The sequence below is a fragment of the Arachis hypogaea genome, chromosome 16 (assembly GCF_003086295.3).
Source record: "Arachis hypogaea cultivar Tifrunner chromosome 16, arahy.Tifrunner.gnm2.J5K5, whole genome shotgun sequence".
In the NCBI taxonomy this organism is placed as follows: domain Eukaryota; kingdom Viridiplantae; phylum Streptophyta; class Magnoliopsida; order Fabales; family Fabaceae; genus Arachis; species Arachis hypogaea.
The window spans coordinates 15,211,364-15,234,705 of NC_092051.1; the positions used below are offsets into that span (position 1 = coordinate 15,211,364).

A 23,342-nucleotide genomic window follows, 5' to 3' on the forward strand; every position below is an offset into this window, starting at 1 on the left:
TTCAACCACCGATGTCTCTCTCTTTCCATAAAGTCATACTCCTCGCTGCTGAACTCGTCGGCCGCTGTTACGCCACGCACCCCATCTGGCAACGTTGACAAGGGCGTGAATTTTTTTTTTTGAGAAATGTAACACCCTTCACCTACACTCTTTCGTGTATATTTACGAAAGAGATTGAATTTGCATGCTTCGTTCATTATTATTGCATGGAGGATTCTTGGACTTTGGGATACTTAAATGGCTACAGTCATAACTGAACATATTATAGGATAGTTATTTTGGTAGGTATGCGGATGGTTATTTTGAATGTTATGTGAATGATTATTTTTATTGAATTAGGTTTAGTTATATATAATTAAAATGTTAAATGTTCAATTTATTAGGTATGCGGATGATTATTTTTATGAAGATGGGGTGGCAGCCGATTGAGAGAGAAGAGGGTATTGGAGTGAAATACTTTGATAAATTAGGGTTTGGGATGGTTATTTTTTTCGAATAATTGAGTAAATTTTTTTTTTATTTTGGTAGTTTGTAGAGTATTTTTTATTTTTTTTATATGTATTTAGACTAAATCTACAGTCTATTATTCACATAGTTTAGATTCCTCGTTATCTCCCCAGCGGAGTTCAATATGAAAATAAACCCCTTTTCCCTTTTATTAAAAGGCATGGCTCTTTAACTACTTCCAAAAAAAAACCTAACAAATGTGGCAATTTATGATTTAATATTTTTATAAAAAGTTGAGTAAAATATTTTTTTTCAATATTTGGGATAAGTCTTAAAATTGTCTCTAATATTTAAATCGTCATATTTAAGTCTTTAACGTTTCAAAATCATCTCAATGTTATCCTATCGTTAGTGATCTGTTGACAGAATTGACGGTGAGACAAAATTGAGATGATTTTGAAATATTAAAAACTTAAATAGGATGAAAATGTTGGGGACAAAAATGATACATTACTCTTAAAAAAAATTACTAAATCAAGTAAAATAATAATAAATTTTTATGGAATAAATTGCATTACAAGATCAAGATTTTTACTTATACCTGTAGAATGACTAGTATATAAACTTCTGAAAAAGAAAAAAAAAGAGTATAGTACATATACAATAAAATATAAATTATACTTTTTACTCTATGATATACCGAACTTATTTAATGTTTAATTTAGTTAAACTTTTTTTTACTTTTAAATAAGTTTTACTTGTTTTTTTCAATAATTTTAATTTTTTATGGCGGATAATTATTTATTTTTTAATTTTATTTTTAATAAAAATAAATTTACTTAGAATGAAAGTAATGTGATTAAGAATAAAATTAAAAAAATAAATTTATTCAAAATAAAAATAATGTGATTAAGAGTAATTTAGTTAGATACAATTAAAAAATAATTGAGTAATCATCCACCGTAAAAAAATTGATATTATTGAAGGATAAAATTAAAATTTATTTTAAAATTAAAAATAAAATTTAATTAAATTAAACATTAAAAAATTTTGGTGCATTAGAGACAAAAATGTATAATTTATATTTTATTATATATATACCGTACTATTTTTTTTTTTGTAAATTTATGTAATAGCTAGACATTTTACAAATATTTCATGATGAGTTTAAAAGTAAAATAAAAAAAATATACTTAAAATGAAAGTGATTTGATTAAGAATAATTTACTTAAATATGATTAAAAAAATAAATAATTATGTACTGTAAAAAAATTGATATTATTGAAGAATAAATTAAAATTTATTTTAAAGTGTAAAATAAAGTTTATTTAAATTAAAAATGAAAGAAGTTTAATAATCAATACATCAGACACAAAAAGATATAATTTATACTTTATTATATATGTATCATGTTCATTTTTTTCCTTCTTTCTTTAGAAGTTTATTTACTAATTATTCTACAAGTATTTGAATTCGTAATGCAATTTATTTTGTTAAAATTTACTTTTATTTTACTTTCATGTTTTGATAATTTTTCTAAGAGTAATGTATTATTTTTGTCTTCAATATTTTTGTTCTATTTGAATTCTTAACATTTTAAAATCGTTTTAATTTTGTCTTATTGTTAATTCTGTTAACAGATTATTAACGACAGAATAATATTAAGACGATTTTAAAACATTAAGGAATCAAATAGGACAATTTAAACATTAAAAATAATTTTAAAATTTATTCGATCGATGAGTATAAAAATAATACTTTACTCTAAAAGGTTTTTATTAAAGAAATGGTAGAAAACGAAAATATTTTCAAATTAAAAGTTAAAAGCTATGCTTATGTTTGAAATTGAGTTTTATGACGTGAAATGATTATCGGCTATGAGATTCCTTTATTGGTGTTTTGGTTAGGGTTAAGAATAATTATATTTAATCCAAAAAGGTTAATGAATATAAACTTTTCGTATGAATTAGGCTAAAGACATAATTGGTCTTGGTCTACGGACTTAGAGAGGTAAGGTCAGATTCCTTTCGTATACTTTGCTGCCTCACAAGCATTTGCATTGCGCAATATTGCAATTCTTTTTTGTAAATTTTATTTTATTTTTCACAGTTATATTGCAACTCCTTCCACAAGTAATTGTAATATTGTATTATGCAAAGAGTTTCGGTCAAATGATCCACAACTCTACCGAACTTATACGTCGGATCACTACTCATTCAACTTTCAATTTTCGAACACTCCAACGTCCATTTACTATTTTGAGTTGTGACAACCTAGATTTTATCTTAAATTAGAATGATTTTTATGAAAAGCAATGTTACCTAAACATTTTTCCTTATCAATAATCCCGACATCCGTGACCACACTACTCAGGCCACTTAGGTGAAACTTTCATTTTTAAAAAATAACTAGTATATGACCCGTGCTGAAAAATTTATAAAAATAAAAAAAATTATATGTTTTGATATTTAAAACAAAAGTACAAAATAATTATTATTTTAAGAAATTTATAAAATTATTATCAAAATTAAAATTTAACTTAAAAAAAGTAAATAATAATTATTTTATATTTTTTAAGGTAAAATAATTATACATTGATACATAATTTAAAATAAAATTAAAATATTTACATTAGAATACTATTTTTTTAAAGACTTCTCTATAAACAACATTGATGATTGAATTTGCAGACATTCCTACGTGATTCATAAGTAAAACTTTTAAACTTTTTTTACTCTTAACTCTTGAAAGTGCCACATATAGTTGGCCATATGTAAAAACTGGTTTGGGCAAGTATAATCCAACATGAGATAAAATTTGTCTCTGAGACTTATTAATTGTCATGGCAAACGATACTATTATGAGAAACTGCCTTCGTTGGAATCTAACTGGGATAGTTTCATTTGTTGGTACCATATTCATTCTGGGAATCAAAGCAATATGACCAACATTGTTACTCGTTAATACTTCATATTCTATGACATGATTTCCAAGCTTCCTAACTTGTAGCCTTGTACCATTACAAAGACCACTGGATTGGTCAATATTCCTCAGTAACATCACCGGAACACCAACCTTGAGTATTAATTTATGTGGAGGCAAACCAGAGCAATTTATGCTATTCAGTAATTCAAGACTATAGAAATCTAGTTGACTCTCCATATTCCCTTCATCCATACAAATGGAATCTGAACTAAGATATAATTTTTCCCTCCAGGAATGATAGCCATCAGATGGTTGTTGACCTCTTCAACGATATCTAGTGTGGGAGCCAGTATAGTTCTTGCTTTGAAAAATCCTTTGAGGACATGTTTTCCAAAATATTTGGATAAGAAAAATGAACCAACTCATCAAATGCCTGGTCCGAATAAGGAATAACAATATCTCCTGGAAGACATATCTCAGATTCACCATCCATATTGTCACCTATTAGACCATCACCAACTTTCAATAACCACTCACCAAATTGCTCTGTCTCATCTTGATTTGAAGCAGTCGTCCCTACAGAGAGTCTAATATTTTTTGTTAGTTTGAGCACCTGACAAAACTTCCAAAGGTAAGACGAATTCATGGTTGAATGAACGATGTCTTGTCTCGATCATCGTGGAACGACAGGAAGAATTTGTCTAAAGTCTCCACTTAGTACAACCACTTTTTTTGCAAAGGGAAAATTTTTGCTATATGTTGGAGAACACCTCATGATATCACCCAAGCATTTATCAAGCGCTTCATAGCAGTACCTACTAACCATTGGAGCCTCATCCCAAATTATAAGTTTGGCTTTCAACGGCAACATTGCTTGAGGGGAACCAGGTTTGATGTTACATACAGAATCCTCAGTTATATTCAGTGGTATTTTGAATCCTGAGTGTGTCGTTCTTCCATTGGGAAGAAGTAAAGATGCAATACCACTCGAAGCAACGTTTAACACTATATCACCCCTTGAGCGAATCTCAGCAGACATAAGGTTCCAGAGAAATATTTTTCCAGTACCCCATGACCATACACAAAGAAAAAACTCCCCTTCATCACAATACACAGCTGTAACAATTTTATCGAATGCATATCTCTGCTTAGGTGTTGCGATGGCTAACATGTCTGAGGCATTTTTCTTTAAATCATCCCTGTTAAAGTTTAGCTCTTCCCTAATAACCCTTTCGGTTAACAAAGAACTATCAACTTCAGTTACTAAAGGCATAGGAGGATAGTCTTTCAAGGTTTTACCATAGGAATGTAAGATCTTGTCTATATCCATTAAGCACAACTGCTTAATCTCATCATCTGACATTGTTAACTCTGCATATTATACGATACTGTAAAAATTCAATCAAACTAAAAATGATCAATAAGGAAGAACTTTTATCATTGAAATTAATAAAAACTCACCCCTCATGTTCATCACGGCTCTCTGTCGATACAAAATATCATCTGAGAGTTCATACCAACATCTATCCCAGATATGTTCTGGTCTTGAGATATTGTTGGATGTTAATAGAATGACAAATAACCTCCTAACATATGATCCTGAGGCCCATGAGCTTGCTTCCTTAATTGCATCAATGAATTCTTTGTCATCTTGCAAGAGTCCAAGGACGAAGCATGCATCTCTATACATAGCATAAATTGTTCCTCCTACTGTTCTTATATCTCGAAAACTCATACATCCTCTTTGAGTATTCAAGAGAAGTCGTTGGTAATATTCTTCAGTATTTGCTGCAAAAAACTTGGTTAAAATCCCACTTTTAAGTTGTTAAATAGATTAAGCTACGCTATTTTAATTATTATGTAGCTACACATCCGTATAAGAATAATTTTCCTAAAAAATATAGAAAAATAAAAAATTGTATAATCTATAGATTATAACTGTTGAAAGTTATTTGAACATTTATTTTCTAGTGTAGATAAATCGAATAAAATGGACATGGGGTACAGGCTGTTAAGATTTTAAATTTAAATCATTAAATAAGTAAGATCAAAATTGAATATAAACTCGTCATTACCTGCAGATACATGAGTCAACCTTTCAATTGCGAAGCCTTTCTTTCGAGGAAACCACTTTGAAGAATCGTCCTTTCAAACAAACTTGGTTGGAAACTCAGCATAAGTCAGACTTCGAGCATAGGGATATGACATGTTCACTGCCATCCATCCCAAAAACATGGACTTATGAGATATTGCTCTTTCGACGATATCATTCACATTAGAAGTTTCACCATAAACCACAGGTTAGTCATCCTCCAAATGGAATGGAAGTCTAATCACAAATGGTTCTTTCTCTTGGATTTCATATCCAAATAGACGTCAGACTGCCTCACATGCCGAAATGTACTTACAATTGTAGTAATTCCTAATTTCGTCAACAACTTGTGTGGCTTCTGATAGATCACCAGCATTGTATAGAGTAGCTGTTACGCGGTCATTACCCTTGTGTACATACTTAAACAGATACTTAATAGAACTTGTTTGGCATGTGTATTCCATATTTATGTGGCACCCGAACTTGAGCAACAATTCTGGATTGTACGGAACAATGAGGGATCCATCCGTAGAGTTAAAGATTTAGATCTTATCTCTGATGTAGAAGGTCTTACATAATTAGGAGGAGTATTTTCCTGTCCAATTCCATGCGAGGCACAGTGTACACCATACATAGATAGTTGCTTCCCTATGAATGAGTAATGAGAAATATATAGAAAATTTTTGTCATTAAACTGATATAAATTAAATTTAGATAAATATGAGTCAATTACAGTAAGAAAAATGTCACATTTATCTTCACTGGATTGTAAACTGAGAATATTAGATGAGATACCAATTTCTCGACACACTGTTCTTTGACTTGTAGTAATTTGATGCACATTTTTATGTACGTCAAAATTTGTATTATTATTGTTCTTCGACACTGTTAAGTCAATGAAACCCTTTCATTTGGTTAATTATGTTTAACTCTTGCTATATGTTATGCTTTGAAAGAGATGGTTAGCCTTATTTAAAATCAATTATCTTTAACTTATTAGGCTAACTGAATCATGAATGATAGAATTCAACAACAAAATTTATCAAGAAATAATACAAATAATTAGTTTATACCATTATTTTCTTAGACAAAGAGTATGTAGTGTGTCAATGTTAAAGAAGTATCGTGAGTCATACCTTAGCACATAGAACCCGTAGTCTTCAACGCAATTGGGACAGAAATATCTTTTCTCAAGTTCCCTTAAGCCATGACGAAACTTCTTACATCCTTTGTACCACCAACCAAACTCGGTCTCAACTTCCTTAATTGTCCCGGTAGTAACAAATACAGCATCCTAAAATCAATGGATGTAAGGGTACAACACAACAATTGAGATTATGATCCAACAAACATTAGACATAATAATTGAAAAAAAGGAAGACTAATAAGAAAGAATTTTACCTGATTATGCTCCTTTATCTCAGCAATTGTTTTGTAGACTGACAGACGCAAAAAATCTTCCTCAATTGAAACAGGTTGATCACAGACCAGCGGCATTATGCCTTGTCCGTCAACAGGATCCAATTTGTTCACCCTTGCATTTTTAAATCATAATTTATGAAATTTGCTAATAGTTAAATAATCAAAAACCTTGTATAAATATTCTGCTAGCCACACTACTGATATATACACTGTACTTTGTAAAGAAATTCCTGGCAGATGAAAACTCAACATTGATAAACAGTTTCGAATTGTAGTTTATGTTGGAAACACCCATGACCCCTACAAAAAGACATAACAAATTAAAGAAAATACCAGAAGCATATGATGACACAAAACATGCATTCAAATACCAGCAAAATAAACAAACCACTATAAAATTTCATCTTGCCCATTTGGAGAATAACCACATAGGTAAGACACGGGTGTTCCTCCAAATATTTGAGCAAGTTAAAAGCCAAAGTCTGCCATAACGTTACCTTTAATTTCTGTCCACCCCTATAAGAAATAGCAATGCTTGTAAAGTAAAGAGATGCACAAAATTGCAAAATAAGATTTTAAAATAAAAGCCACTATCAAAAAGATATTAAGCATTACTCAAGATCATCAAGTTCTATCGTGATATAACTTGACGGCTTCCCGTCCCGTGTGAACTCGACCAAGTTACCCTTAGAGGCAAGCTGACCTATCACATCTACAAAATAAAGGCACCAATCTTTTCATTAATAAAACTCTATCTGCTCAAATTTTTGTCCAAAAATGACATATCTTTTCCAAAGTTTCATCCATATTGAAATCATATTTTTTTAATTTTTTTTAAAAATAGAAATATAAAAGACTGTTAATAAATAGTTAGAGCTTAGAAATCGAAGTTCGTGAAGAAACAAAAAATAAATAGGTTAGTACTTTTTACCAACGATTCCTTTAAATGGACTAATTCTTTAGTTGTTATATATATAAAATTTGTGTTTAGATGTGTTAAAATAAAACACAAAATAATAGAAAATAAAGCCAATAACGAATTGAAGAATAATTTTACTAAATAATACAATTTTTTTTAGTACCATACCTATAACAAAAAATGGCGCATCAGCCAATTCAGATGACATACATTAAATATAGACATATTATGTAATACAAAAATTATGATAAATTATTTTGTGTAAAATATAGACCTCAAAGAATTAAACAACACATGCGTGATAGATTACTCTAACAAAGTACTTACCAACTAAATAACCATCTTCTTTAGACTCTGTATGATTTTTTTTGAACGGAATAAAATTGAATCCGTTCAATGGAACTGAAGAGTCTTGTATCGAACGCACAATCGTGTCCCTCTTGAAGTTGATTCTAAATTCGTGTCTAGTATATTTAAACTTGATGGTATTTAAAGCAATTGCAAAATTAGTGACCACGTACACGTTGCTCTCAGCGAGTAGACCATCGAAGATAGGAACAAATATGCCTTTAATAGAGTATTGAATTGTATCCCCCTGAATGCATTAGTTTTATAGAGTCATAGATAAATGAGGTTTATTACTCAGTCATTACGAAAATAAATCTCAAATGCAAAGAGAAGATTTTACCTTTTCATCAAGGACAACCATCTCCATAGGTGCCTTCACCCCAGAATTTGCAAAGTGAGCAAAGTCTAATGACACGTACTTTGAGCTTTCACACCTTATACTCTGGACCAGCATTGATACACTTGATGAGATCATACCTAAAAATCAAAGTCCTCATATTTAGTGAAAGATAAAAAAAATATTGTGAAATTCACCACATGGCACATGAACTCACCTAACTGCCATTGCTACCTGCCACAACAAAATTACTCAAATATTATGAATTTCAGTACAGATAAACAGTAAGTATGGTGGTCATCCATGCTATATTTATAGAGAGTCACAACACTGTTCAGCCCCAGTATTGGTAAAGATTGCAAAAATCTTGACGTTTCTATCAAAATCCAACTAAGAAAAAAGACGGAAAGTTTTTGGACTATTCAAGATTAAAGAATCTGAATTATCAATAAAATAAAATAATTATCAAAATTATGATAGAAATTAACGGCCAACATTTATTGTGTTTCATTTACATGGCAAAATGGGGTTTAATTTTGAAAAATCAAAATAAAAAGCAATGTATGCTGAAGAGGAAATCACTGTATTTACATGCAATAATTAGGTACTGTAAATCACAAGAAGTTTTGAAAAGGCATGAAATTATTTTATTTTTGTATGTTGGCAAATCATTTTGTATCATAAATACTGGCATTTCAAGACGTACAGAATAAAAAGGGTATGAGAATAAGATTTGATATATAGTACCAATTTTTTGTTTCTTAATCTGATATAATTCCCAAAAGGTTTGTTAACAGTTGCATACCTTCAATATGACCAAAGGATGTGTTGATCGCAGCAAGCTATTTATCTCTTTCACCCTGCATCCGTTCTATAAGCATTCTCCTTTTATGATCCTCAGTCAATTGCTTCATGTGCTTGACCTTCAGCCTCTGCTGTTGCTTTAACTATAATAGTTTCTTCTTCTATCTCAGCACGCTCTCTCTTAGTTTGACGCTGCATCGGCTACGGGATCGCGATTTGGGGAGCTAGGATTCTTCTTTCAATTTCAAAATTTCACGTCAATTTCAGAGAGGAGAGGAGAGGAGTGTAGGAGTGGGAATGGGTTACGGGCTTAAGCCGTTGGGGATTCAATTTTTTTTTAAGTTAAAACGGCACCGTTTGGAGGAATTATTAACAAACCGAAAACCCTTTAAAAAAACTGACAAGTTCTAACGGTTCACCGATTAATCACATATACGACCGGTTTTTTAATCAGTTTTTTTGTCAGACAGTTTACTCATAACATCTGTTAAGCCATTTTTAAATTTTATAAAATTATTTATAATAATTACAAAAAGTGCTCATAATAAAAAAATTTTAAAATTTTATAAAAATATTTTATTTAAAATTGTTAGTAAAATCTTAGTTGTACTATGTTTTAAAATAAATAATTATAATGATATTAGTATTTTATACAACAATCCATACAAAAAAAATTCAAATTTCATACAATATTTTTTCGTTCATTTTTAATACCTCATAAATACAAAAAAAAAAATTGTACGGAATTTAAATTATTTTTGTATTAATTTTTATATAAAATATCCATAACATTATAATTATTCAGAAGTTACATATAATTCGAACCTTATGAATTCAATTTACTACGTATTTGTCTAAATCGAATTTATTCGATTCGATTTATATAGAAATGCAAATTCGATTTATTTAATTTAATTTATTTTTGTATGTGGTATGATTTAATTGAAAGAGCAACAATTTATAATTTTATCTAGCATCAATAAAATTCCACTATCACTGGTTTTAAAAAAAATTAAAATCTAAAACGATGGTTAAAAATAAATAAAGAGAATAGATTTAATTCTTCTATAATTGTATGCGTTTTTTTTTTCTAATTTGCGTTTTTATCACAATCCACAAGTTCTATGTTTTATAAATTAACGTTAATTCATATATAGTATATAAATAAATTTAATTAGAATAAATAACAACTTATTTATTTTATTTTAGACTTTATAAATGAAAAGACTAATTCACTAATATAACGAATTATAATTAATGTAATATAATTAATTAAGTAATATAATTATAATAATTATATTAATATTTAAATATCTAATCAAATCAATTAGTTGATATAATTAAGTCAGTGCAATAAATTGTATTGAATGAGTTAAAACAGTTAAATTGGGAAATACTCTCTGAAGTATGCCACGTCAGCTTCATCATTAAGTGCAAACATCCGATTTTTATATAATAGAATAGATTGTTATAATAACATGTAATTTACTTTCTATAATATGTCACTCTTTAATTGGTGGTTATGTTAGCTATGATTAAACTATTTTAAAATTAAATTATATCCTAAAATGAATAATTGTATAATTTACTAAAATACTAAAAATTGAATCTTTTCTTCTTACCCCAAATTATGCTTCCAGTGACTTTTCCCTTTTTTTTCTTGGACCTTTTATCAGAATGTTTGTTGGCCCTAGCATCACTTGCCATTTCATTGGATTCATTCAACCTTCCTGAATCATACCCTTTTACTTCATTGGTTACATGTAGATCATCAGACATCTTAGAGCCAAAAGAAAAGACCCTGAAACACCTACTGTCTCCAACTCTTTCACCACGCGATCACATATGTCTTATAGAAAGAAAAAAATGGCACCAGAAGACCAATGAGAAAAATAACAGCAGATAGTGATCTTTTATTCAACAGTAACTTTTTATTACTTATATCAAACGCCATACCTTCACAAAGCTGCTGCGGGGTTGAGGTGGCTGCGGTGGTTGGTGTCGCTGCAGGCTGCGGGCGGCGGGATTGGGTCAATGGGTGGGTAGGATTTGAGTTGATTTTTTCTTTCAATTTCAGAGAGGAATGGGGCTGCGGTGCATTGGTTTCAGAACAATGGTAAAAAAACATAAATTTACTTTTTAATATTTACAAAAATTATATAATCATCCATCTTATAAAACTATTTAATTACAAAATGGCCCTACTTTAGTTAAGATATTAAGTTATTAACTCTTAGTGGGTTAAATTAACTCAAACTAAAATTAAACATCCAATTAAAATGTGCCACATCATAGAAGATAATTTACATCTTGTTTTAGAGGGGGTTGGATATAACTCACCTTGAAATTAATATGGTATGAATTTAAACGCAAAGTCTAGACTCTTTTGAAGGAAGGTTTTGACTTGTTTACCAGAAGAGTGAAGCTGACTTCGACTAAATAATGGTGAAAATATTTGTAAGGAACTCTAATGTTTAGTTAGCAATAATTTTAGGCAATTTAAATGAATCGGAGTTAAAAAATACCTGAATTAAGTACGATATTTATAGAAATAGGTAGTTATAGAACTAACAATATATATCCTACTCGCGCATATCCAATCTGATCAAATCCATTCGGATAGAATGCAGATTTGCTTGTTGTTACGGCCCAACCCAGTTAGGCATGGAGACCGATCTGGCCCGAAGACCTACCGACCCGGTTGGGCGGGTCATCGTACCCGCCTGTCTGGCGACCCGGCCACGCACCCTTCTTGCCAGCTGCATAACAGCTGGGGAGAAGGAAACTTCCTGGAAGGAGGCCTTCTCCTATGGGGACCACTTTTCTGACAAGGTATATAAGGGGAGGGTCCTACCCTCCCCCAAGGTACATCACACATATCACCTTACCCACTTTTCACCTGCACACCTGACTGACTAGAGCGTCGAAGTGTCTTTGCAGGTGGCACCCCCTCACCGCACCAAGATCTCGGGACGTCGGCTGTTCCATCTCCAATCCCCATAACCCAGAACCAGGCGATACCCCACCTTACAAACCGAAGGATCTCCCCGAATCGTCTGGTACCCGAGTTACTGTACACTTATAGATAAGGTTGAATGCAAGTTCAGGGTATATCCTATCTCTTCTACCCGCACCTCTAATAAATAAAATTAAAAATTAAAATAAATAAAAAGTTATATATTTTCTAAAAAGTTATATTACTTATATTTAATAAATAAAATTAAAAATAATTTTAATAAACATAAATAATAAAAATTATGTTTGATAAAATAACTTTTAAAATTTTAAAATGATAATACACAAATATAAATATAAAATTTTGAATATTTATTAATATATCAAATTATATTAAATTTTTTAATTCTAATAAAAATAAACTAACTTAAAAAATATATTTTTAGATATTTTTAAAAGTATTGTAACTTTTAAAAATTATAAATACAATCACATAATACTTTTAATTCACCAACACAAAAAAAATGTTCGTGTTTTTTTTAAAAATTTTAATATATATAGTTTCATATATATATATATACTAAAAAGCTTAATTTTTAATATATTACTAGTGTAAAATATTTTAAAATGATTAAAGTACATACAATTTTTATAAATGATCATTCACGTATTAGATGTAAAAAAATAAATTTTTTATGTGATATACGTAATGAAATATTAAAATTTATTTATACCAATTGTATACATTTAATTTTTTTTAATAATTAAATTGATCCAAATTCAATAATTTTAAAGTATTATGTATTTTTTTATTTGATTTTTTTATTCTTGTTAAAAGTGTAAAATAAGAAGAATTATAAAAAAATAAAATAAAAAAAAGAACAAGATAATGATGATAATAAAAAAGAGAAGGAGTTATACAAAATTTATCAGAAAATAGTACAATAACTTTTTAATTGTGATACAGAAATTTCTCAATTTTGACATCAAAATTTTTTAACAGTGACACAAGTTATTGTTAAGACAGTGAAAGAAGAAGATATAAATTTTTTTTATTTTGACACTGAAATTTTATTAAAAAATATAAAAATATCTTTTTTAATGTTGTATTTTTTCTTTTTATTATTATTTTTTTCGTTATTTTTACTTTTTTTTTAAGCATTGCTTCTCATATTAGACTTGAATGAATATATTTATATTGTATTATAATCTTATTTAGTTGAATGAATGTAAGTTCATACTTATTAGATTAAATTTTTGCCGAACATAAAAATAGCATCGAAATTTGTTTAAAGTAAAATCAAAATTTAAATACAATAATACAAAATGTAAAAAGTAAATTATATATTAAAAGATCACTTTGACTCTATAAAATAAATTAAGATAGCACCGAATTGACACTAGAAATTCAGTAACAGGATACAAAAATATTGAATCTTTCTAAAAAATATTACACATTCAATGAATTGAATGCTTATCTTATATATAAAACAACATATAAAATTCTAAAAAATAACACTAAAATGTTTTTACTCTAACATCGAAGTTTTTAACTAAATGATGTGATAGAATTAAGAACATATTCCATGAAAATTTGAGTTGTAGATTTACAAATTTTAAATGGAGAATAAGTAAAAAAAAAAATCCGTAGATAACGTAGCAAAATTAAGTAGAACAAGTACAATAATTTGAAAGGAAATGAACATGACATATACGTATAAAAAGAAAATAATGATATATAAAATAACACATAAATTTTTAAAAGATAATATCGAAATGTCTTCACTCTAACACCAAAATTTCTAACTATAATATCGATAATAACGATGACGATGATAACAATAATAATAACGATGATGATAATAATAATGGCGATGATAATGAAGGAGTAAGAGAGAAAAAAAAACAGAACATATCAAATAAAAAAAAAAGAGAAAGAGATGGTAGTGGTGTTGGTGATGACCATAATAAAGATATAACAAAGAGAAAGATAAAAAAAAAAAAAAAAGAAAGAAATAGTAGCTATTCTATGCGATAAAAAAGATTTGTACACGGTAAGCGGCACATGATAGAAAAGAATAGTAATAATAACTTAGTAAAATTTAGTTAAATAATTCATCTTATGGTAGAACTTTTATGTAATCTAAATTGAAAGATGTGGAGAAAAAAAAGATATGGTAGAAAAGAAAAAACCCCTCATGGTCACATAACATTGCACAAGCATATAATCAATTATAAACAACTAAAACAAGGGAAACAATTTTTGTTTACATTAACGGCTAAATATATAGGCGGTAATTAATTTTAGTTTGAATAAATATAAATTTTAATTATACAATAACAACTTTATTTGGTAGTTCAGAGTGAATATTTCAATTTAATAATTGCATAAAATTTGTAAACGTAGATGGTGAAGCGAGGGCGTCAGTGGTGTGATTCATTGCCGGAATAAGAGTGAAGAGTGAAGAGTTAAGACGCGCTTGTTTCCGTTGCTCTTCATCCAGAGAGAGAGAGAGCGAGAGAGAGAGAGGATAAAAGCTTCATCAGTGTTCTGATCCGAACACACAGAAGCACAAATGAGTTATGGTTATTGCTTTCAACGCTCGAAATCGTATGCTATCTCCCTCAATTATTCCAATTATCCACTTATTCTTCTTTCTTACTTACCTCAGATGCTTATAGTATGAAATTGAGAATTGATAGTTTGATACCATTTACGTTTTTATTAATCCGTGTTGACAGATCCTACACCCATTGTCATCTATCATTATCATCAATTATAGTAGAAATTGATACTCTGTTCCCTTCATGCCTTAGAATAGACATAATCAAATTCCACGAAATTAATTCCCTTCCGCTCACTTTCTTTGACTCATCCACCTTTTATAATCTCTGAGAGAAAGAGAACTTTTCTTTTCTTTTCATTTTTTTTTTTGGAATTTGTTCTAATAACCTTTTTTCTGAGTTACCTTTATTTATCTGTTATCTGTTGGTTCATCATTGTTTTTACTTGTTACAATTCATATAAAATGTTCAAATGCTGCAAAAAATTATCATGTTAGGTATACGTGTACGTGTGAAGTATAATAGCCTTTTTGGGTTTAATTTAGGGACCAAAAGCTGCTGCGTTGTTGGTAGGTAGGATTATGGAGTAAATGTAGTTGAGGATTTGGAATTTGCCATGTCAATTTTGGAAAAACCATCATCGTCATCATCATCAGATCGAGATGTTGATCCATTGTTAAAGGATTTAAATGAAAAGAAGCAGAATTTTAAGCGTAACGTGGTGTCACTGGCGGCTGAGTTGAAGGAGCTTCGTGGCCGCCTTGCATCACAGGAGCAATCATACAATAAAGAAACCCTAATAAGACAGGTCCACTATTTCCTTTGCTTTTTCGGGATTACTGATTTACTTCTTTGTCATTTGACTATTTGAGCATTTCATTCTTCTTTTATTATTTTAGGAAAAAATAGAAATTAATACAGCTCTTTCTTTTTTCTCTACCTTTTGGCCGCACCGTCATTACAGCCTTGCTATCAATCATTTCTACTTTTTTGAGTCTTTGTAGATGTGGGGTCAGGGAAACGAAAAATCTCAATTGAGCAATGTATTTTATGGATTTCGATTTTGGTTGATTTTTCACAGGAAGTGGAGTTAAAAGCCAATTTCATGGAAATGGAAATTGTCACGTTGCAGAAGAAACTAGAAAAAAGAAATCAGCAGATTCAAGCTTCAGTCTCTTCTGCTGCCGAGGTTCTAATTATGCTTCCTACTACTACTACTATCTATATATGACACTTGCCTTGATTTTATACGACACTCGTGTTGGAACTGCTGTTAGTTATAATTTATTATTCACAACTTTTTTGTGGTACAAGGAGCACATTTTTTCTTCTATTGCGTGTATTTTGCTTTTCTCTTTTTTACTCATTTTCTCATTGAAAACAAGTACTATACTACACAATACACGGTGAATGTTAGCACGCGCCTCGCCAAATCAGGCGATTCGAACGCCTCTCTTACGTGGCAAAGCCTGACACCCGGTTAATGGGTTTTTTATGTCTTGTCGTAGTCGGTCCCTTACTTAACATGCGTTTCATTTTAAACATTTTAATTCTCAATAATTATACAATTTGTCCCAATTTAAATATTTTTTTGTTTAAGATGGATTGGTCCTAGTGAAATGAGGCCGGATCCGATAATAAATTATGGTAATTGTTGTTTCGGAAAATTATTAAATATTAATACTCAGATAAATAATTTAATTAAGTTATTTTTTAAAAAATAGTTTAAATAATAAGTGTTTATATTAAAAGTAATTTATAAATAAATTATTTTATATTTGGATACCAAACATGAAGAACGTTGATTTAAGAAAAAAATTATTTGGATACCAGCTAAATGGCCCATTAGTAAGTTCAACCTAACTGGTCCAGTCATTAACCAAAAAGAATAATTTCAAACCAAAAATTAAAAAATTTACCACATATATTTCATATTTCATGTATTCCCCCTTTAAATGGCCTACAAATTAAAATATTTACAAGACCCGCTGAACCTGTTGCCTGGTAAGGTGTACCACCGCATGCCAATTTCTTCCCACTCAACACACCACGTGGCTCATCCAGGCTTTGACAACAACTCAAACAATAAGAGGCGTTCGAACCGCCTGATTTGGCGAGGCGCGTGCTAGCATTCACCCACAATACACGATGCTCATATTTTAATTTGTATACTCTCCTTTTGCTCTCTTTTTTATCTGACACCTTTTCTGTTTATAGGAACCTTACCGTACAGTAATTATTAACTTATAAACAAAGTTCTTAAAATTGTTACTTTAAGTGTGGAGTATGGAATAATTTATCATTTTTTTCCAAGTTGGAAAACGAATGATATAAATAGTAGTCACATAATGTCTATCAAAGGCTGGAAATAATTTTTGACTTCCATTGTGAACCAGTTGATGTCAACTATAAGAAATTAATCCATATGCTCAAGTGACTTCTACAGTGCTAGAGACATATAATAGTAATTACCTCTTCTACAGTTGACTTCTACTTCTACTAATAATTAAAGACAAGCGCAATAAGTTGTGGTTCTACAGAACAAAAACTTGTAAATATCTGCAGAACCCTTCACATAGGTGGTAAAAAATACCAACTTTCAAAATTCTTTCACTAGAGTAACTATTTTACTCTGTTGGTTAACCAAAATGCAGTTGAAGGTGTACAAGTGGCGCCTATTTAATGGATTGTGTATGCATGTAAAAATACATAGAGGATCTACACCTATCCTGCATAGATGAACTCTTATTTTATATGAACCAAGCAGTGATTATCTCATACTTGTGAGTATATTTTTGAAATCTTGAACTCTTGATGCAGCATATTAAGGATATGAATGATATAAGATCACAGCTTTCAGCAGCTAGAGCAAGTGCTGATGCAAATGCTGCATCAACTCAATCAGCGGAGCTCCTATGTTGTGAACTTATAAAAGAATTAAATGAAAAAAACAGTAATCTAAAGGAGCAAGAGGATTGTGTCATTAGGTTGGTAGAGCAACTGCAGCATCTGCAGAAAGATCTTCTGGAAAGGGAATCTTCACAAAAGCAATTGAAAGATACTGTTCTGAGAATTGAGAATGATATAATGGAGACATTTAAAAGAACTGGGGAGAACAAGGAGTCTACTCTGAGGAAAATTTTAGATGAGTTTTCTCCTAAGAATCTTGAGAAAATGAATAAGCTACTGGATGTTGAAGATGAAGAGATAGCAAAACTGAAGGATGAAATTAAGATTATGTCCACCCATTGGAAGCTAAAGACAATGGACTTAGAGTCACAGGTAAAGCCATCATTGTTTGCCTGTGTAATTGTTCATCCATATATTTGATGGTCAATAGTTTATGTTTTTAAATGGCATTTTTATTTTATCTGCATTTACAAATCCAGTTGGAGAAACAGCGACATACTGATCAGGAGCTGAAGAAGAGGATCTTGAAGTTGGAATTCTGTCTGCAGGATGCTCGTTCTCAGACACGGAAGCTCCTGCGGGTAAATCTATACACCCCTTTTCTGTTGTTTTCCATTTGAAAATAATTTTACTTTTCTTGATGTTTACGATGAATTGAATTCTACAGGCTATGAAATTATTATATGGACACAATTTAGATACACTAAATCAACTAAAAATTGACAAATTCTCGTTGATCTTGTTCATTAAGGGTATCATACGTATTCAATTCATGTGAACTGTTTTCATCCATGTACTTGATCAACAATAGCGATATGTATGTCTATTCTTTTATTGACTTGATTTTTTCTACTTAATGCATACTAGTGTACACAAGAATTTCTCTTTATTGTTATTGGATGCAGCATTAGCTTTATTTTATTAATTTAAAAAAACCTTGACTGCTTTTGGGTCAGAAAGTGCATTGATTTGTGAAAGATGATTAGGAAGGGCGTTCAGTATTCATTTACTATTGGACCCTTCTTTATGAGCTTTCATGGGTACCCTTGATTGGTTAACTGTCATATTGCCATACATTCAATCAACTTGCTTTATGAATTATGCATAATAGCATGCATAAAACGACTTAATTTCCTTCTAATCAACTTGCATAATTCATTTAATGTGTTTGTGGAAAAAACAGATGGGAGAGCGACGGGACATGGATATTAAAGAACTGAGAGACCAATTAGCTGCAAAACAACAGAGTGGTTATGTGGCTGCAGAAAAGCAAAGTAGTTTCTGGGAAACTTCTGGATTCAAAATCATGGTTTCCATGTCCATGCTGATCTTGATTGTATTTTCCAAGCGATGATACCATTCCGATATCCGGTAATTCTTTTGTGGGAGACAACCTAGAATCTTCAAGTTTATCCAAGGAGCATGGACAAAGACAAGTGAAATAAATCAATTTTTGCTTTGTAGAAATGCCCTGTTGGAGATAATCTAGCTTTAGCTTTATCTATGGTAACATCAAAATCAAGAAGCATTTTTTATATGAAGCTCATTACTCTTGTTACGAGCTATAGGACCGGTATATTAGATTATTATTAATTTAGGTTCCAATTTTTTCCATTTCCAATTCATGATAGTATGATACATTATTCTTTAGCCCATTGCGAAATTTTGAGCCATAGAATGAAGCTCTCGAGATGAATTCTCCATTTTCAACCATTTAATTTATATAATCTTTCATTGTCCACATAAGTAAGTTTCTTTTGTCAATAAAATCCTGGGTTAAAATCATAGGTGGACCCATTTCACCCACATTCCATAATGCACAATCATGAAATGTCTGTCATCCACTTGAAAAATGCCCGTTACGCATGCAACAGTGCTTTGTGTATGTTCGAAAAATTGTGTCACATGCAACGGTTAAAAAGTCAAGGGGTTTGATAAAGTTTGCTATGCATAAAAGGTTCTCAATTGAAAGAAAAGCGTGCTTTCTAAAATAGAAAAACGATAAAACGTCTTTTGCAAAATCACAGTATGACGGTGCAAAACATTTATACTTAATAGCAGCGTAATGGACTCTCTGCTGGAAATAAAACATTAGTGATTGGCATCTCAAAAGTTCACAGTACATTCAATCATTCAAGCTCTATGAGATAATTATCCAAAGAACGTGGTTTCTCAATTCTTTCATGGTTTATCAAGATAATGAAATTGTTCCCTTGATCACCTAACATATCAAAGTGAATAACTCTGTTGGAAAATAACAATCTCATTTATATGCAAATGAATTTCCAAATAAATCTAACCAGTGCGTACAAATTACATAAAGCCATGAACTAATAATATAGTACCTTCAACATGAAGCTATCCTATGATTTCCCCTAAGCTAAGGCTTAACATACAGGTGAGCATATCCAGCATTCACTATCACAGATTCCCTCTGATTCATAATACTTAGTTATCAATCGATGCGGAGGGAGTACTATATATCGTTCGCTGGCTCCTTGTCTTTCTGCATTGCACCTATAGACCTGTACATACCTTCTAATGTCATACTTCTAAAGTGATCTATGGTTCCTGTTGAAAACTAGGGTCTCTCTATTGGTTTAAAATGAGTGTTCTGGTGACCAAGGTTATAGCCAGAACCATGGAGCCGAGAAAAGGTCTTACACCAGCTGAATGTGAGGAATCTCCATCAGGAGGGCTTAGCAATCCCAAACCTGATGGTGAGCTAGCAGATCTGCAAAACACAGCATTGTATATTAGATTTAAAATCATTTTATGTGTCTCTCTACCCAATAGTTTAAGCTTTTGGGAGCAATGGTTTCACGACATTATGCGCAACAAGGCGTAATGGTATTGCCAAAGAATTCAAAAAGCAATGACAACCATGTCATATTTCACTTACCCTGATGTACCCGCTCCGGTTAAAGATGATGACGACGACGACGATGATGGGTAAATGCAAGAACCTGTGCCTAATCACAATTGAAAGGAGAGTATTAAGTATGATATTTCAACTTTGTGAAGCATAATATATAAAATAAAGTAAACTTAGATAATAAGGTATTAAGGTCTTACTTGGGTTGGTGTTGACTAAGGTAGCAGTCCCTCCAAAGTCACAACTTGTTGGTGCTGGATTCTTCTGGTAATAGCTGTTGAACGCAAAAGAAGCATGATTTTGAACAGAATTTGGATTGTAACAACTCCCACCTTGCTGTAACTGTGAGCAATCTACACCAGGCATTCCACAAGCATAGTCAAGTGCTGATTGAAGAGCAGTTGCTGAGACTCCACTCTTTGCCACACACCAGCTCTGACCCTGACCCTGACCCTGACCCTGAGTTGCTGGTGGAGCATTTGTGCTTGTTGCAGGAGGAGGCTGGTTGTTTATGACAGGAACAATCCCCGATGGTGGCGGATAAGAAGCCGCAGGGTTCGTGACAGGTACAGGTGAATTCGCCGGATTTGTGGGGGTTGAGGGAGGAGGTATGGAAGAGGGAACTGTTATAGGAACTGAAGTGGTTGGATTGGTGGGTGAAACTGTAACTGGTGTGGATGAAGGAACTGTGATTATGGCTGGTGTATCTGAAGTTGGATTTGTAGGATTAACTGGTGAAGGTGTGTTATTTGTCTCATCTAAAATTCTTCTTGTATAAACTTTGCTTAGTTCTTTTTCTCTCTGAGACAAAGGAAATAAGATCTCTTCCTTTTGAGCATAACCATCAACAGTTATCTGCAATTTTTCTGCATATAATGCTACTATTCTTCTAGCTATCTGGGTTCCTGATTCAAGATATTTTGATATCCCTTCACTAAATTGAACAAACCCCCCCAAACTCACGTGGTAGATCTTGGTTTTCTGGATGAATGAGGGTGATTCAGTGTCTTCACTCTCAGCAAAAGAAAATCCCACCAATGTACCTGCAAATGAGTTAGAACAAATAGCATCAGATTCTGCAAACAGTTCCAACTTGATTTTCAAATGATCTACCTCCAGAACAAAGTGGGGTTATTCCAAAGAAAATACAGATAAGAAATTGAACATCGTTTCAAAGATGTATATAACAAAAAGGATAGATGGCATAGATTCTAGGAGATTCAGATACAAAAGGAAACAAGGATTTTTTTTTTTTTTTAAATAAGGTTTATATGGGACATGTATTTAAGAATATTCACAAGAAGGAATAGTTTACCTGAACAGAAGACAAGGAGAAAAGAGAGGAACAAGAGGATGATAGAAGCTTCCTTGGCCATTGTTTTTTCAAAAGAGTACAGATTGAAAAATGTAGAAGGTTGGTTGGTATTGTTGTTCTAGTGTGGGTTCACAGAGAGGGCACTGCTTTTAAAACCATGGCAAAGAAAGTGGAGTGAATCCCTCTCCCCCAAAACCAAAAAAAAAAAGCAAAAAAAAAAAAAGCTATAAAGGTGAGAAGATAGGAAGGTGAAAAGGAGGGGAAAAAGGTTTCTACAAAAGAAAGCGACCAACTTGTTGTAAAGAAAAATTATAAAGAAAAGAAAAAAATATGTTTCTTTGTCATTAAGGATGGGGGTTATTATATTACTTATTACACATTTTTTTTTTCATATGTTCTTACTCTAACACTAAGGTTATTTTTTATTAAAAGAAATGTTAGGGCCAATAATTTTCGTGTTTTGTAATCATCAATTGGTCATCAATAGTATTTTTAATGGTGTGAGATTATATCTAATGGTGAAAGATCACTCACTTCTGTTTTAATGGTTAAGTGTTGGTCAGAAAACACAAAAGTTACTTGACCCCTAAGCTTTTTCTTTTATTAAATGACATAAGTTGTTTTTTTGTTTTTGGGGGTGACTTATGACATAAGTTGTTTAATTATGTACCAAACATTTATTCATTTTTCAAATAGATTATAAAGATTTTAAATACTTTGAAACAAAAGATTTTTTAAATTTCTCTATTTTCGTATGATTTATATTTATAGATTTTTTTTTGCGGTATTCTTTAACCTGATAGGTTAAGGACTAATCCATCGCGAATCGGACGCTAACCAATGAATTACTATATCTACATAAAATTTAAACTTTTAACACTTATTTAAATGAATTAATAAACTAACTATTAGATCAATCTAACTTGACTATATTTATAGATGAATGGAGTGTAAGTGTGTAACATTAGGTAGTCCTAAGAAGAAAAAGAATCACCACTCCTAATGCTTTAATTTGTTATTTTTCATCTTTTTCCAAAGCCCGATTGACAAAAAATGACCATGTGCATGACACAAATTTGGAGTGTTGCACTGTTGCTATGCTAAGGCCAGACAAGGCTCGTGCCCTCTGAATAATGTTAAGAAACTTTATTTATAAATTTTGACTATGCTCATCAGCACATATATAAATTTATGTTGTGGCTTGTATCCTCAGAAATAAAAGGAAATGATGGCAAATACAAATCGGCAATGTTGTTGGATTCCTGAGTCACTCATGAATTGGTCGAGGTCGATGTACCCACCGCAACTTCATTGTTGTGGTTATTAAGGCCGATAATAAAAATATTATTAATTCGAAAGACATGACTTTTGCAATTAAAAAAATGCTGTGGAATTTAATTCTCCACCGGCATGTTAAAAATAATTAAC

At 31.1% G+C, this 23,342-nt stretch overlaps 3 protein-coding genes across 4 annotated transcripts; 1 reads left to right on the forward strand and 2 right to left on the reverse strand.

The window, feature by feature from the left end:
* Nucleotides 1-3,078: 3,078 nt before the first annotated feature.
* On the reverse strand, nt 3,079-3,624 carry LOC140180012 (uncharacterized). Its single transcript, XM_072220394.1, has one exon. It carries the CDS (start codon nt 3,622-3,624, stop codon nt 3,079-3,081), a length of 546 nt encoding a protein of 181 aa, XP_072076495.1.
* A 10,799-nt stretch (nt 3,625-14,423) lies between these two features.
* Nucleotides 14,424-19,437, forward strand: LOC112757992 (nuclear envelope-associated protein 2). 2 transcript variants are annotated; one of them, XM_025806545.3, is made up of 6 exons: nt 14,424-14,860; nt 15,360-15,622; nt 15,896-16,003; nt 17,635-18,096; nt 18,204-18,305; nt 18,908-19,437. In XM_025806545.3, exons 2-6 carry the CDS (start codon nt 15,431-15,433, stop codon nt 19,076-19,078), a joined length of 1,035 nt encoding a protein of 344 aa, XP_025662330.1. In that variant the 5' UTR covers nt 14,424-14,860; nt 15,360-15,430; the 3' UTR covers nt 19,079-19,437. The 2 variants fall into 2 exon arrangements, with proteins under 2 accessions (XP_025662330.1, XP_072075974.1); XM_072219873.1 differs by lacking the exon at nt 14,424-14,860 and having other exon boundaries at nt 15,065-15,622.
* Nucleotides 19,438-19,971: 534 nt separating this feature from the next.
* Nucleotides 19,972-22,246, reverse strand: LOC112757991 (uncharacterized). Its single transcript, XM_025806544.3, has 4 exons — nt 21,915-22,246; nt 20,800-21,642; nt 20,627-20,696; nt 19,972-20,458 (listed from the first exon to the last, which is right to left on the reverse strand). Exons 1-4 carry the CDS (start codon nt 21,973-21,975, stop codon nt 20,317-20,319), a joined length of 1,116 nt encoding a protein of 371 aa, XP_025662329.1. The 5' UTR covers nt 21,976-22,246; the 3' UTR covers nt 19,972-20,316.
* Between the last annotated feature and the right edge of the window lie 1,096 nt (nt 22,247-23,342).